The 14,650-nt window shown below is 61.3% G+C and overlaps 1 protein-coding gene across 5 annotated transcripts; it reads right to left on the bottom strand.

Moving 5' to 3' along the window:
- Positions 1 to 838: 838 nt before the first annotated feature.
- Positions 839 to 13,063, bottom strand: ADAM8 (ADAM metallopeptidase domain 8). 5 transcript variants are annotated; one of them, XM_014464555.2, is made up of 24 exons: positions 12,724 to 13,062; positions 11,799 to 11,902; positions 10,519 to 10,595; positions 10,342 to 10,420; positions 10,185 to 10,261; positions 9,703 to 9,886; positions 9,359 to 9,421; positions 9,217 to 9,285; positions 8,833 to 9,002; positions 8,639 to 8,720; positions 8,011 to 8,159; positions 7,726 to 7,903; positions 7,372 to 7,461; positions 7,045 to 7,234; positions 6,883 to 6,961; positions 6,432 to 6,591; positions 5,906 to 5,983; positions 5,468 to 5,552; positions 5,021 to 5,135; positions 4,321 to 4,516; positions 3,835 to 3,900; positions 3,589 to 3,639; positions 1,832 to 1,909; positions 839 to 1,430 (listed from the first exon to the last, which is right to left on the bottom strand). In XM_014464555.2, the coding sequence occupies exons 1-24, from the start codon at positions 12,767 to 12,769 to the stop codon at positions 1,383 to 1,385; spliced, it is 2,514 nt and encodes an 837-aa protein (XP_014320041.1). In that variant the 5' UTR covers positions 12,770 to 13,062; the 3' UTR covers positions 839 to 1,382. The 5 variants fall into 5 exon arrangements, 4 of the variants coding, with proteins under 4 accessions (XP_014320041.1, XP_023618405.1, XP_023618406.1 ...); XM_023762637.1 differs by lacking the exon at positions 3,835 to 3,900 and having other exon boundaries at positions 12,724 to 13,063; XM_023762638.1 differs by lacking the exons at positions 3,589 to 3,639; positions 3,835 to 3,900 and having other exon boundaries at positions 12,724 to 13,063.
- Between the last annotated feature and the right edge of the window lie 1,587 nt (positions 13,064 to 14,650).

The raw sequence follows: 14,650 nt of genomic DNA on the forward strand, positions 1-14,650 counted from the left end.
TAGGAACCCCCTATTTATCTCCCATCCTTCATCTTTCTGGCCCCGAGGTTGATGGAGAACAAAAGAGCGGAGTCCTGAGGGGACCGATCACTTGGGGACAAGGTGTGGGTGCTCCAGGGGGAAAGGGGTGTGGGAAACCCGGGTTCAGAGGTGCTGGAGGGAACCCCGAGTTTGCCCCCCCCGCCCAGGGAATGCCGGAAGGAGGAGGGGAACTTCCGAGTAACGGGGCTGAAGGCAAACGCGGCCCCTCTCCGCTGTCACCCTATCCTCCTCCCGCCGCGTCAGTGCCCCCAATCTTGTCCCGCGTCCTGCGCATCCCTTTAGGGGCGCCCCTCACACCCTGTTCTGGGGGTCTGCAGCACTTTGCAGGGAGCCCGGGGAGCTGGGACACTTCGGGAGACACCGGCCACATCCCGCTCCGCCTCGGGCCCGTGCCTCCCTCACCGCCGTCGCTGAAGTCCCGGGCCAGGTGGCGCTTGGGACGGCTGAGCGGCAGTCGGTCCAGCCAGGCGTACAGGCCGCGGAGCGCGAGGGGAGACGGCGGCGGCGGGGCCGGGGAGCTCGGTCTGGCGGCGCCCAGCATGGCTGCGGGAATGATTGTTGGCCGTTGCTAGGAGACGGCGCCGGAAGGGGCGGGTTGTTGGGCCGTTGCGGGGAGACAGGGGGCGGGGCCCGAAGGGCGGGAGTTTTGTAGGTGCGGGTGGAGTTCAGTGGTTGGGCTGGGGCCAAGGGTCCTGCCCGCACGTCCCTGCGTCAGTGCGCCCAGACCGCTCCGTTTGAGGGGGCGGGGGTGTCTATGATCACGTCAGAGAGCAAAGAAGGTGAGAAGCCGCCGTCCTTGAACAGTGCACGTTTTATTTTAACAAACGTTGGAACCTTAACTATTACAAATTGAATTCCACCCAATAAAAATCTCCAGTCATTTAAAAGTTGATCAATAATTTAATCGTAAAACCATACTTTTTTTTTAAATAGCAGGGAAACAGGCTCTGAAAATTGAGGGGCTTGCAGTCCGGGGGTGCCGGAGCACAGCAGCAGGACTGGGAAGCACAGCACCCGGGCCTTCCACCTGGGGGGCCCGGAGGGCACAGCAGTGCGGTCCGGACACACCCACACGCAGGCCACGCAGCGGCCGACCCCAGCCTGGCGGAGCTGAGTGTGGCCAACGTGGGTGAGAGCCAGGAACCCCAGCAGAGTCCTGACCGAGAGGCCCTTGGCTGTGACCCTGGGATGCTGAAGCAAGACCTTGGCCACGAGGAGGTAGCTCTTCTGCCGGGACTTTTCAGAGTGGGCGCAGCCCACTATGGGGGCACTGCAGGGGCTGGCAGGGTTCTTTCAACACGAACAGCTTGCAGACAGGTGCGCCGGTGCCCCAAGGGGCATCATCTCCTTAGGACGGGCGGCTTCAGAGCAACCTTTGGGCCAACTCCCTGGAAGGAGGAAACAAGAAACAATCAAAACCACCTGCTACAAAGAGTGCAACTGAATCTTATTTCCTTTCACACTTACTAAAATTTAGATTCTTCGTTCAGCCAACAATATGATGGCCCCCTGCATACAACAATAACAGTGACGGCCGCAGTGCTCACAGCTAACACTGGATAAAGGACAGACTTTCGTACTTAGACTAGTAGGTGAAGACAAATGACCAGCCAGTAGGAGCAGCCATCCCTGAAAAGTCCTCTGGCAGAGTATACAGCAGAGGTTAGAATATACCTACAGCTAACATTTCTCCTTTCAGCCGACAGTGTAACCAGCCCCCGGGGCAGTGCCCTGGTCAGCCTGCTCCACTGCCCCCGCAGGTGGACACTGCTCTGGGGGGGAGGCTCACCTCAGTGGTTCCAGGGTTGGCCCCTCCAGCCTTCGGCTTGACGGGTGGCATTGGAGGCACAGAGGTTGGCTTGATCACCTGGGAGGAAGCAGACACAGTGACAGTGGATGACACCTACCTGTCCCGGCCTGGGCACAGCACTGTCTTCCCAGGTTCTCGGCTCTGCTCCAGACCGGCCCACAGGCTTCTCTGCTGAGCTCTCTACAGAGAAGTCCCACCCAACACCCTCCCTCCACCAAGGCCAGAATGAAACCCAAACCAGTGGGACATGGCTGCCCTCTCCTGAAGGCCCTTCCAATACCCCAACTTTACCAATAAAAAGCTTTTAAAACTGCCAGAATGTGGGTCTTGGAAGTTCAAAACCAAGAATTAACAACTAAAATTGGCAGGTGTTTGTTTTTTTTTTTTCATTTTAGCTTTCCCAGGGTGACAGGGGGTGGGACTCGGGATGGAGGTGGAAGGCTGACCAGGCCTGGCCCAGCCATGCTCAGCCCTGGCCACACACCTAGCATCTAGGAGGCCTGGGTGGGGCCCAGCATTTGTAGTTTTCGATAACCCAGAAGGACCTTGGTGAGCAGCTGGTCCCTCACAGCCTCTGCCTGGGTATCTCCACTTCCTGGGCAGAAATCTCTGCCTACCCTGGCCCCCATCTGGCTGGTCAAAACCCCTCCTTAGACCATCTTTGTAACTTTCTGTGAGTCTAAAATTAGTTCTAAACAAAATGTTTAAAAAGAAAGCAATATGCCGAAACCGGTTTGGCTCAGTGGATAGAGCGTCGGCTTGCGGACTGAAGGGTCCCAGGTTCGATTCCAGTCAAGGGCATGTACCTGGGTTGCGGGCACATCCCCAGTAGGAGATGTGCAGGAGGCAGCTGATCGATGTTTCTCTATCATCGATGTTTCTAACTCTCTATCTCTCTCCCTTCCTCTCTGTAAAAAATCAATAAAATATATATATATATATAAAAGAAAGCAATAGAGAATATCTATTAAGCAAGCACCATAGTGAAGGTTGTTGTAGGGAGATCCATGTGGGTCAGTTAAAAAATTCATAGAGCCCTGGCCAGTGTGCTAAGTGGTTAGAGCATTGTCCGTCCCCCCCCCCCCCCCCCCCACACACAAACAAAAGGGGCACAGGTTCGAATCCCAGCCCCCGCCGGGGAGCATGGGGGAAGTAACCAAAAAGAGGGGTCTCCTCTAAAAACGAGGTTTTTCTCTCTCTTTCTAACCCACCCTCCGTCCCTTCCATTCTTTCTAAAAATCCCTCTGGTGGAAGGTTAACAACAACAAAAAAGTTATAGAAATGCATCTCTCAAAGTATCTCCAAGATATGGAGGCCACAGGGAGAAACCTGTGTGAGTCAAACATCCTGGGTAATAGACAGACAGGTGGACAACAGGACACCTGGTGGGTGGAGCCTGTCCCAGGAGCGGGTGGTGACTGGTCCAGAAAGCCTGGCTGTTCCTGCCACCCCCACTTTGACAGAAGCACAGGCTGGTATTGGTCCAGGGCCAAGGTGGGTGGTGAGCAGGCCCCAGCAATAAGGAGCCCACCACAGCCAGACCTCTGTGATCTGCCCGAGAGACTTCGGGGTAAGCCTAAAGGTGCTGAGGCCTGCAGGGGGCACTCCAGAGGAGAGCACCCCACACTCTCCTGTGGGGTTTGGGGTGTCGGGAGGCTGGGGCTCTGGCCAGAGGGGAAGGGAACAAGCATAGCCAAGGGAGTCTACTGAGTGGCCGAGTGGCCAGGTCCTCTCACCTGTCTGGGCTTCAGCTCCGGGAGGGGCTTGGTGGGAGGAGCAGGTCTGAGCTGGAGGGAGGAACAGTCAGGAGCCCAGGCCCCCAGGTTAATGTCCTCACTGGGCCCAGGTGATCAACCTTCTGAAAGTGGGGCGGCTGCACCCTGGGGTCCCAGCCTCCCAAATCCAGCCCTTGGACCGCCCACCTCCTGGGACCCCATTTTCGCCACCTAGACTGCCTGGTTGGGGGTCCCACCACCACTCACCTGGGCTGGGGCCTGCTGGGTGTACATGGGAACTGGGAAGGGTGGGCTGGACATGGTGGCCGGAGGCTGCAGGGAATAGGACCATGAGCCTGGGTCTCCCCTCGCCGCCCCCCAGCCCCCCAGCTCAGGACCTGAGGCTTCTGCCCCTCCCAGAGGGAGAATAAAGCTCCAGGTGTGTGTATGGCGGCTCTGCCCCACCACCAGCAGGGCCCACAGCCCGAATGTGACCTGCACGTTCCCTTTGCTCAACCGTGTGAACGCTCTGAGGTGCTGGGTTGCAGCAGAGGGAGACTGGCCCTCAAAACTGTCCTCAGGCCCTGCAGTGGCCTCGAACCTGATTCAAGTTCAATGGTCATCAGTTCGTGTGGGTCCTCAGACCCCCCATCCTCAAGCCTCCCAACAGGGTGACATGGCTGCTGCACGAAGGCCCTGGTGGAGCGCCCTGGCCCAGGGATCAGGTGGCCTGGGGAGCCGGCTGGTGCTTACAGCAGGGGGTGGCCGTGTAGGGGTCACTGCAGAAGCTGTGGGCCGGGGGAGCGGGCCGGAGTTGTTGGCATACATGGGAGTAACCGGCACTGGGGAGTGCGTGGTGGGGGCCGGAGCCATGCCCGTCTCTGGCCCGAAGCCGCTCTTTTGGAACAGAGGGTTGGAGAGCCCCATGGCGGTCTTGGGTGCCACGTTCCTGCCAAGAAAGTAAGATGAGACAGTGCATCCTGGCCTCAGGGTCCAATCCAGGGATGTGGGGTCCCCTGAGCATGAGGTCCCCTGGCCTGGCCAGGGTACCTCGCAGCTGCCTCGGTACCTGCCACCCCCCACATGGTGCACCAGTCACAGCCACTTGAAAAGGAGAGGCAGCCTCGTGTGCGTTTTCCTGCGACTGGCACGGGGCCCAGGTCCCAACAGGGTGGGCGGCTGTTGAGTGGGTGGTGTGGGCAGTTCTCTGAGCCCATGCTATCCCCAAAGTGCCAACACCTACCAGGGTCAGGTGTGCGTGGGGGTCCGGGACCATCTCTCTGGGCTTACCATATCCCCAACCTGTCACCAAAACTTGTCACCTGTTCCCACCCCACGAGAGGCCCTCGGGGACCTGCTGTGGGTTCTCTTCTTCCTCCAGCAGCAGCGGGGCCGTTTCCCAACAGCGAGGAGGGGATGTGCTTGTTGCGCAGGGACATTGTGCAACCCTCACCTCCCTCGGATGCGGCTCCCAGCCTTGCGGTAGATGAACACGCCCAACACGATGAGTGCCAGGGTCACCAGGGTCACCACAGGCACCATCACGCTCATCAGGAGGCTCCCGGATGCTGTGGGGAACATGAGACCGGGTGTCCATGGGGCAGTGGGGTTGAGAGGACAGACAGGGGACTTTCTGGGGCTCCTTCTTGACTGGAGCCCTGGCCTCTCCCCTGCAGCCACATACCCATCTGAAGACCCTTCTCCGATGGGGCTTAGGTGGGGTTACTGGCTCGAGGCCCTACCCTAGACCCGTGGGGTCAGGATGCCCAGGCCTGCAAGCCTGACTCTTTAACAATGCACAGTGGTGTGGGGCACGCAGCTTCCTTCTCACTGCCCCAGTGGTCCCGCTGCCCATCGGGCTGTGTGGGTGTGAAGGCCCAGGGGGCCGTCGGGCTCTTACCTACGCGCAACTCAGCCAGCAGCTCTGTGCAGTGGGGTGGGGCCCAGCCCGGGTGGCAGTGGCACTTGCCCTTGTGGTTGCACACCTGGGGGACAGCCAGGCGTCAGGAATGGGCCCCGGACCCTGCCTGTGCTTCATCGCCCAGTGCCCACACAGGAGTCACCAGGCCCAGCCTAGGCCTGTGAGGGCTCTGCCATGACTGACGGGGACAGGCTGGGCTTGTCCATGGACCTGGCTCCTACGTCCAGGTGTCCTTGGTTGTCACACACGCTGACGGCAGCAGCCCCAGCCTATATGTCCACAGGCGCCACCACCGCCAGAACTCAGGGACTACACGGGGCCCACAGATCCTCGCCAGCTCCAGGCCTCTGCCCTCTGTCCACCCAGGCTCGCCCTGAGCGTGGCCTACAGTCTCCTTCACCCCAAAGGCCCACGTACCCCATGGCCATTGCACTGGGCGGAGCAGTTTCTGGACCGGTAAACATGGAAGTCCTGGCACTGTCCTTTCCAACACACCTGGAAGGCAGGGGGTGGGGGTGGGGAGGTGTCTCATTAGGCAGTCGGTCTCAACCCCTGACCCCACTCTCCCCCAGCAGCGGAAGCCCACCCGGAACCTGCAGGTGAGCTTCAAGGGGCAGGCCGCGGCCACCACAGCCAGGAAGGCCTTGTCTGCAGCCCTTCCATTGGCAGGCGGACCACAGGGGCACAGAGGACTGTCCCCTACCCTGGCCTCTGGGGGGACTTGCAGACGGAAAGGTCTTCAAACCACGCTAGCCAGAACGGCACCGTCCCATGCGCTAAGTTTCTACTGAGAACAGAGGGTCCATCCATACACACAGCCCTCCGTCGCCACCACCTTGCTTTGGACCACCTGAGCGTGCATGTGGGGCATACGTTGGGGACATGAGGGTCCAGTGGCCTGACTGCCTCAGGGGGCACATCCAGGCTTGTTCTGGTCACTCACCCTCTTGTCGCCACACTTGGTGCCTTCAAGCACCTGCTCGAACCCAGAGCCACCGTCCAGGTTAAGAGCCTGGCAAATGGCTGAGTTGTAGGTGAAGGTGCAGGAGGCCCTCTCTGGAGGCTTCTGCCCACCTTCGCAGAGCAGGGACTCGCACTCGGTTCTGTGAACAGAGAGATTTGTGTGGTCTCCTGCTCTGTGCATGCTGACGTGCTCATGGGGCTGCCAGGAGACAAGGCCAGGACCCTTGGACGGGCTGTGGGGTTCACTGATGGGACATTCACTCACCTCCCCCAAGGGCAGGGTCATCAGGCCTGACGGTCTTGGAAGGCAGAGTGGGCCCCACAGACCCCTGACTCAGGCCCCTCCTCCTTTGTGCAGAGGACTTTCTTGGGAGACCCCACCTGTGGGGACATCCCTGGAGCCAGGGGAGTGGGGCTTGGCTGATGCTCACCTCTTGGCACCAAGGCGGGAACTCTGGCAGCCTGGTAAGACCCTGAAGGAGTAGCACGTCTCCCGGGCAGTCTGTGTGCCTGCAGGCCAGGAGCGGGTGAGTCCCCCAGCATGGGACCCGAAGCCACCCTCAGGCCTGTGGGTCACCTGCCGCCTGCCTCACCTGGCCCCCACAAGTCCTGGCACCTCTGGGCCCGCGTGGGGCAGGCCCCGTTGTAGCAGTAGCCCCCCGGGCACGGCGTGCCGTTCTCCTGGAAGGCGTCCTCCGGGCAAGAGGGCCGCTGGCCATCGCAGTACTCCTCCAGGTCACAGTCGTCCTTGCCGGGGCGGCACAGCTCGCCGGCCGGCTTCACCTGGCCCAGCAGAGTGACGCTCACCAAGGGAACAGCAGGCCCCAGGCTGCTCTCATCACCACCATCCCCGGGGCCCCTCCCACCCACTGACCTGGGGGCACAGCCGGGCTGGGGTCAGGAAGGGGCCCTGTGCTCACCCTGCACTCATGGCAGCAGGCGCCATGGGCACACTCGGCCCCCTCGGCCAGCTGGCAGGTGGTGGTGTTGCAGCAGCGGTCCCGACAGTCCTGGGGGACGGATGGGGCAATGCCGAGGGTCTGAGCACCGGGCTCCAGTGGCCCTGGGGCCCACCTCCCTCCATGACCCACCATCAGGGCTGGGGCCTTCCCACGGATGCCCTGCAGGTGGATGTGGGTGTCAGAAGGCAGGGGTGTGTTCTGACCGGCCGTGGGCATGCAGGGCGCCAGGCGGGTCAGGAAGGACGCCCTAACCTGTGGGACTGAGACCCGGGGCTGGTGCGGGGCAGAGGGTGGCAGTGCCAGGCCCTGTACCTGGGGGTAGCCGCAGTCACACTGCTCCCCTTGCTCCACAAACCCGTTCCCGCACACGGGGCCGCCCACCAGGCGGTCGGGGTCCGGAGCGTTTGCGATGCAGGTTATACGGGGCTTCTCCACGAACGTCTCCAGGTCGTCCTGGCTGCACTGGCTGAACAGTGTGGGGAACGTGGAACTGCGGGGAGAGGTGTCTCTCAGGGGGAGGGGCCGTGGGCAGGCCACCTGCACCTCAGGAGAGCCTGCTCTGCAGGGGCCCTCAGTCAGGACTGCGGTGGGCCTCACCCGATGCTGCCCGCCATGACGCAGCCGCCCCTGGTGCGTGACTCGGGGCAGTAGCAGCCCTGGACGTTCTCATCGTGGTCCATGCCCAGGTTGTGACCCATCTCGTGGGCCAGGGTGCACGCCACGCCGATGGGGTTCGGGTTGTGGTCCTGCAATGAGAGGCTGTGCTGGATGGGGCCCACTCGGCCCAGTCACCTTCCTGCCGGCGCTGCTGCCCCAAGCACGGCTGGCATCACTTCCTGCCAACACTTCTTAAAACATAAAGCATCGCCCAGTGGCTCCGAAGGCTGGAGCATTATCCCGTACACTGAAGGGCTGTGGGTTTGATTCCCAGTCAGGGCACACACCCAGGCTTTGGGTTCGATCCTCAGTCGGGGTGCTTGGGATCAATGTGTCTCTCGCTCCCTTCCTCCCTCTCTAAATATTAATGAAAACCTTATCCTGAGGTGAGGATTTAGAAAAACACAAAGCATCAATGCACCCTCCTGAAGAGGCAGCCGGTCAGGTGTTCATGGGGACAGACTGCCGTCCAGCAGGTGGACCTGAGCCCTGAGGTCTCCCCCGCACGCATCCCAGCTCAAGTTCCAGGCCTGGCTCCCCACCCCACCCCGGCTGGACCCCTCCGCACCTGGTTCACAGCCCCTGAGTTCTGGGAGCACATGGCAGACACCTTGGCCAGTCCCACAGTGGCCCCGGCGAAGTCGATCCCGCTGCAAGCAAGAGAGGTGTCTGCAGGTGGACCCCCCTGAGTGGCCCCCGCGATCCCACAGCCCTTTGCTGGCGGTGGCTGTTCTCACTGCCCGTCGCCTGCTGCCCACTCACGTGATGAGCTGGACGTTGTCGTGAGGGTGCCGCCCCACCAGGTTCTGTGCCCGCCAGGTCAGGAAGTTCTCCAGCGTGACGCCGGCGTCGGAGCTGACCTGGATCTTGTCCGCGTGGTTCCAGATATCCAGGCCCACCAGGACCACGCGGAACTTGAGTTCCTGATAAAGCTGCAGGAAGACAGGATTCCGCGGGTCAGGGACCAGTTGCCTCCTCCCCGGCTCTGCCACCCACACCTCCCTCCAGGTGCCTCCTCCTCTTTGACAACCAGGGTTCTGTCAGGCTGGGTGACGTCCAGAATGGTCCTGTGTTGCTTGGGGTCCTGGAAGCCCCTGCTGGGGGAGGATTCCCTGGGAGCCCCCCCAGGGTAGAAACAGACGGCACCTTGTCCACGTGGTTCACCACCTCCAGCACCCGCCTGCGCACAGCTTCTCTGCTTCCCAGCTTCTGGAACTGATGACACAGCCCCTCAGTCAGCAGCCCATGGACGCTCGCCCCCTCCGGCACACCCCCCTGCCCATGGCACCTCTCTGCTGTCCGTGACCACGTATAGCTCCACAAAGCGGGTCTTTCGGGATAGTGGCCGGTTCTGCAAAACAGCAATGAGAAGCTGGTCAGCGGCCCCAGCCATAGCCCCCCCGACCTCGGCCCAGTCTTCACACAGACCACGTCCAGGGCCCCCTGCTCAGTGTTGGGGGACCTGTCTAGGAGGTGCCAGCGCAGACTAAGGAGCCGTCTCCACAGCTGCTGGGCAGTCAGGCCCACTGGCCATCGGGATGGCAGGCAGCACCCTCATTCACTGAATACACGGGAGTTTGGGAGACTCGCAGGCCCAAGTGGCAGGGCTGAAGCTGGGCAGGGCCTCCTCACCCGGGGCCTGAAGGCTGCCAAGGTCCGAGGGCCCAGCATGTTCTCCAGGCTGGTGTTGCTGACCCCGCAGGTCCCCGCCTTCTGCTGCAGGTGCTGTGCCTTGTAGAGCGCGTGCTCCCCCTCTTCCCCGCTTCCATCCAGGGGCTCAATCAGGTGCACAGCCGAGCCTGCCTGAAAGAAGCCCCTGTGGGCAGAGGGGAGCAGGGGCTCGAGTCAGTGCCCCTCCCCCGGCATGCTGCCCAGGGAGGGACAGAGGCCTGAAAGGACAGGAGGCCCCCACTCAGTCCTGGGACATGCGGGCGGACAGTGTCCAGGGCCCAGTGGGAGCCTTGCAGGTGGGGAACCTGTCGTTGTAAATAGAGCCCAGACACCCAGTGCAGAAAGGTGTCCCCAAGTCTGGCCCCTCTATTCTCAGCCTCAGTTCACTTCTCTGGAAGGTGAGGAGTGTGCTGACCTACTTTGCCCAGGTCTGGAGCACCCACCTGAGGCCATCACAGGTGCTGAGGCTGGCAGCGGAGAGAGGGTGCCCTTCCACGTGGCCCTGGTAGAAGCAGTGGTCCTGCGGGAGGCGGGCATGAGGGCTCTGCAGGACTCACTTCCAGAGCCCCCAGCCACCTTGGGGAGGGCACCAGGCCGTACCTGCCTCTGCAGCTGCTCGGTCACCTGGGAGCCATTGGCAGCCGTGTAGGTCTCCGTGTAGCCCGAGCCCACCAGGTCCCTAGAAGAGAACCACTGTAGCTCCCTGGGCCCCCCCTGGCAGGGAGCTGGATGCCCAGGACACAGGTGTGCTGGGGGCAGCCCCGGGCCCCTGCTCACCTGTTCTTCCGAAGGTGCAGCGTGAAGGTGTTCCCTGGGGCACCAAGGACATAACTCACACTCTCTGGGTACAGGCCCTGAGCCAGGAAAACAAGAGGGGTCTAAGGTGAGGGGCCTTGCCTCAGGCTGCGCCCGTCTCAAACCTGGGGTGGAGCTCAGCTGACAGGGATGCAGCCCAAGGCCAGGGATGCAGCCCAAAACCAGCGGTTCTCAACCTGTGGGTCGCAACCATTGGAAAACACATATAGCATATCAGATATTTACATTACGATCCATAACAGTAGCAACATTACAGTTATGAAGTAGCAACGAAAATAATTTTATGGTTGGAGGTCACCACAACATGAGGAACTGTATTAAAGGGTCGCGGCATTAGGAAGGTTGAGGACCCTAGGGGTCGCTCAGCATCAGGCTAGTGAAGGATACTAGGCCAGGCTGGGCTGTAATGCAGGGGTCCTGGCAGGCCTTGGGCCTCGGTTTCCCCATCTGTCCACACAAAGTCAATGACAATAATGCCCCTTCCCCAGGGAGCAAGGGGAGGGGAGATGTAGCCCTACTAGGAGCAAAGGAGCTGTGGGTGGGATAGCCCCTCCAGCTCCTCCCCGCCACCCCCCCAACTCCTGTACCCTCCTCTCAGGAGACGCAGCCCCTCCGCCCTTCCCAAACACCAAAGACAGGACAGGGCTACCCCCAATACACAGGCAGGCACATCCAATTCACACACACACACACACACACACACACACACACACACAATGCACACCCCACATGGGTTCCAGGAATGACCCCAGGCAGCTCTGGGTATCTCAGCCCAGGCCAAAGCCCCTAGGAAAGGGTGTCACTGCAACCACACAATGCAACAGACTATGGGGAGCCAGCCACCCCTCTAGTCTGAGGAGGAATTTGACTTGTCACTGCTGAGCGAAACTGGGGAGTGGCCGGGGCAGCCCCTGGCCCTGCCCACAGGGAGAGGCAGGGAGCAGGAAGGTGAGGCCTTGGGGAGGACAGCCAAGCCAAACACCAAGGATGTCACTCACACTTTCTGGGTACAGGTCCTGAACCAAGAAAACAGGAGGGGTCCAGGATTCGGAGCCCAGGTGGGCAGTAAGCCCCCTCAGGGGTCTGCCCCAAAGCCCTCAGCCCACCTGGCCCTCAGCCCCAAGGCTGGCCCCTCACAACTGGTTGGGACACACAGGAGCTATAATCTTCTAATTGGGCACTGTGGGGCCAGGGAGGGACCCCCCACACCACCACCAGGCCATTGTCCGGCCAAGACTCACCACGTCGGAGGGCAGGGCTCTGCGGGCACGAGGACCTGGCAGGCGCTGGGGCCTCACCACCTTGTACTGCTCCACGTGGGGCAAGGTGGGGCTGGGGGCAGCCACTGTGGGAGACAGGGGTATCAGCAGGTGTGCAGGGCACCCATCCTCCTGCCCTGGGAGGCCCCTTCCTTGGTGAGACAGTGTGGGGACCAGACTCGGATCTGGCATTAGGAAGACAACAGGACCCCAGCTGGTGGGGCCGGGCAGACCCTGTCCCGAGGCAGCCCTTCCAGGATCCCACAACTAACCGAGTAATTGTATCTAACAAGGGAGCTGGATGGCCTCCCTGGCACTAGAAGCTCCCACATAGCCAACAACAGGCAGCGGGGCAGGCCGAGTTGGGTGCTGGAGACCAGCCACCCATGACCCTGTCCTCTCCCTTTTAAGGTATTAACAGGTGTCTTGTGACCATTATCTTGCAAACCTCCAGGCTCAAGAGGCCCTGGGGCACCCAACTCAGTCCTGTGGCCCCAGCCACTCTCTTGGTTGCCTCCACCAGACAGGAGGTTCCTGAGCCGGTTGGGGGCCAGAGCCAGCAGCCTGCTTGGTCCTCCCCAAGCAGGAGGGGGAAGCAGGTCCCCAGGTGGCTAGACATCCCCCCTCTCTGCTCCAGGTACTGCTCCTCAGTCCTCCCTTCCTTCCTGGGGTGGGGGTCCGGGTAGGGATGGCAATCACTGCTCTATCCCAGCCCCAGTTCCCGCTAGGAGCCCAGGAATGACCCAGGCACGGGTTTCCCTCACTTCCCTTTTGAAGGTCAGTCTGTCCCCTCTCAGGGCCTCCCAGTGGGACCAGCACAGGGCACAGTGCGGGTACAGGCCAGGTGACCAGCCTCTGGCGGGGAGCAGCTCCCTCCACCTGGCCAGAGCCCACGTCCAGCACTCACCCTGCAGCCACCACACGCTGAGCAGCCAGAGCCCGAGGTGGAGCATGGCCGAGGTGTGTATCGGAGCTCAGGGGCCTGGAGCGCGGGTGGAGGTCTGGGATCACAGATGAGGATTCGGAGGTCTGGGATCCAGATGAGGGGAGGGTGGTGGAGTGTGGATGGGGATCCGGTGGCCTGGAGATCCGGGGATCTGGGATCCAAGAGCACAGATGGGGGACTCAGGGGCCAGCAGGCGCAAACAGGACGTGGGGATCCAGGGTCCAAAGTCAGCGGTGTGTGCAGGGATGTGGCTCTGCGATCTATGGAACGCGTCTGGTCCCAACACTGGCCCTGAGGCTCTCCTAGGGGGCCCGCCCCAGACCCGCCCTTACCCACTAGGACCCGCCCTCCGGATGCTGGGAGGGGCGGGGTCTGGGGCACCTTGGTCGGGGTGCCCCGCCCCTCCCTTTCATCCTGCCTGCCCCATGCTCTTCGGTGTTCTTATGGCTACGGCTGGTCCCCTGGGGGCTCCTGGATGGTGCCCGCCGTCCAGCACATGGAAAAACTTCGTAAATGTGGACTGAATTAAGGGAGAGGGAGGCAAACAGACTACTCTGAGCCCCTCCCTGCAAGGCTGGGCCCTGGTGGGGAGAGTGGCGTGTGAAAGGCTGTCTCGGGTGGGTGAGTCTGAAGGTGGGGGATACCCTGACTTCCTGGGGAACAGAAAGCTTCTGTGGCAGCATGAAATCCACCCAGGCCCTGGTCCTGCTCGAACGGGCTGCAGAGGCCTCACTGGGGAGGGGAGCACTGGGGTGCCACCCACTTCACCTTCACAGACCCTGTTCTGTGCAGAGGCCACTTCCAGGTGGGCTTGTCCCTGGGGTCCCAGCCCTGCTCTGGGGGGGCCCCAAATAGCAGTGAAGGCAACCTGCCCATTGGGACCTCCCCCTCGTTTCTGCCCTCCCTGTCCTGCTGGATGGGGTCACCCCACTCTGGCCTGACACAGAGGCTGGGGGTCCAAGCCTCCTGCAGCTGAGCCAAGTGCGTTTGTCCACAATCCCAGACAAACTCCCTGGGATGCGGGGGTGAGAGCATGTCCACAGGTGGTTCCAGACCAGAGGTTAAAGTTCAGGGGGCCATTATTTCCCCCGAGGGAATGACATAAAAGGAAAAGGCAGAGGGGCTGACACAGACTTGGGGGGCATCTTGGATGGAAGTAACAGGGAAGCCCTGGCCACAGCAGCAGTGTGGGCACAGCGACCAGGCCTGGACCGAGTGGGCCCTGTGGGGATTGTCCCTGAGCTCACTCATGGCTGTTATAAATGCCACGTGAACCGCAAGCCCCCAGCAGTTTTACTTCTGTTCCTTCATCACATTTTCCAAGTTGTTTCACAGAAAAAGTTTAAAAGCAGCGTGTCTGCCATGACCATGAGGCTTTACAGCGAGCTGACCCGATGCCCTGTGCGCAGCTCACGGGCAGGGACTTCACAGTAGCAGCCAGGACCCATGCGGGCCCAGAGGCTACCACACAGGAACCGCCACCCACCCACAGGATGCATCTAACTGGTCCCCTCAGCCACCTGCAGGCTGGAGGTGCAGGACAGGGACAGGGCACCTGGGCTTCAGGGCCAGGCAGTAGGTCCCTCACCGAGAGCCGGGGGGTTCCTCTGCTCAGTCCCCCAGTTGCGTGACACCACGGCTGGCAATGGGGTTGGCAGATACGCTTGTTTACCCAGATCGCACCTGCACAACCTGCAGAAGAGGAAACCGTCTGTGGCTTGCCCAGCCCTGCAGGGCAGCAGCCCAGGCCAAGAGCCACTCCTACCTTCACCCCAGGGGATCTTGTCTGTGTGCCCAGGCTGCTTCTAGTCTCATTCCTCCTCAGTTACCAAGGAGGCCACCTGGAGCAGGTGGTTCAAACTGAATTTCGAAAATGACTGCATGAGTC

Source organism: Myotis lucifugus, unplaced genomic scaffold, assembly GCF_000147115.1.
Source record: "Myotis lucifugus unplaced genomic scaffold, Myoluc2.0 scaffold_255, whole genome shotgun sequence".
In the NCBI taxonomy this organism is placed as follows: domain Eukaryota; kingdom Metazoa; phylum Chordata; class Mammalia; order Chiroptera; family Vespertilionidae; genus Myotis; species Myotis lucifugus.

Coding starts and splice junctions, on each gene's coding strand:
- ADAM8 (XM_014464555.2), bottom strand. CDS start 12,769: ATGCTCCACCTCGGGCTCTGGCTGCTCAGCGTGTGGTGGCTGCAGG. Junction 10,262..10,341: donor CCGAGCAGCTGCAGAGGCAG/GTACGGCCTGGT, acceptor CGCCTCCCGCAG/GACCACTGCTTCTACCAGGG. Junction 7,904..8,010: donor GTCATGGCGGGCAGCATCGG/GTGAGGCCCACC, acceptor CTCTCCCCGCAG/TTCCACGTTCCCCACACTGT.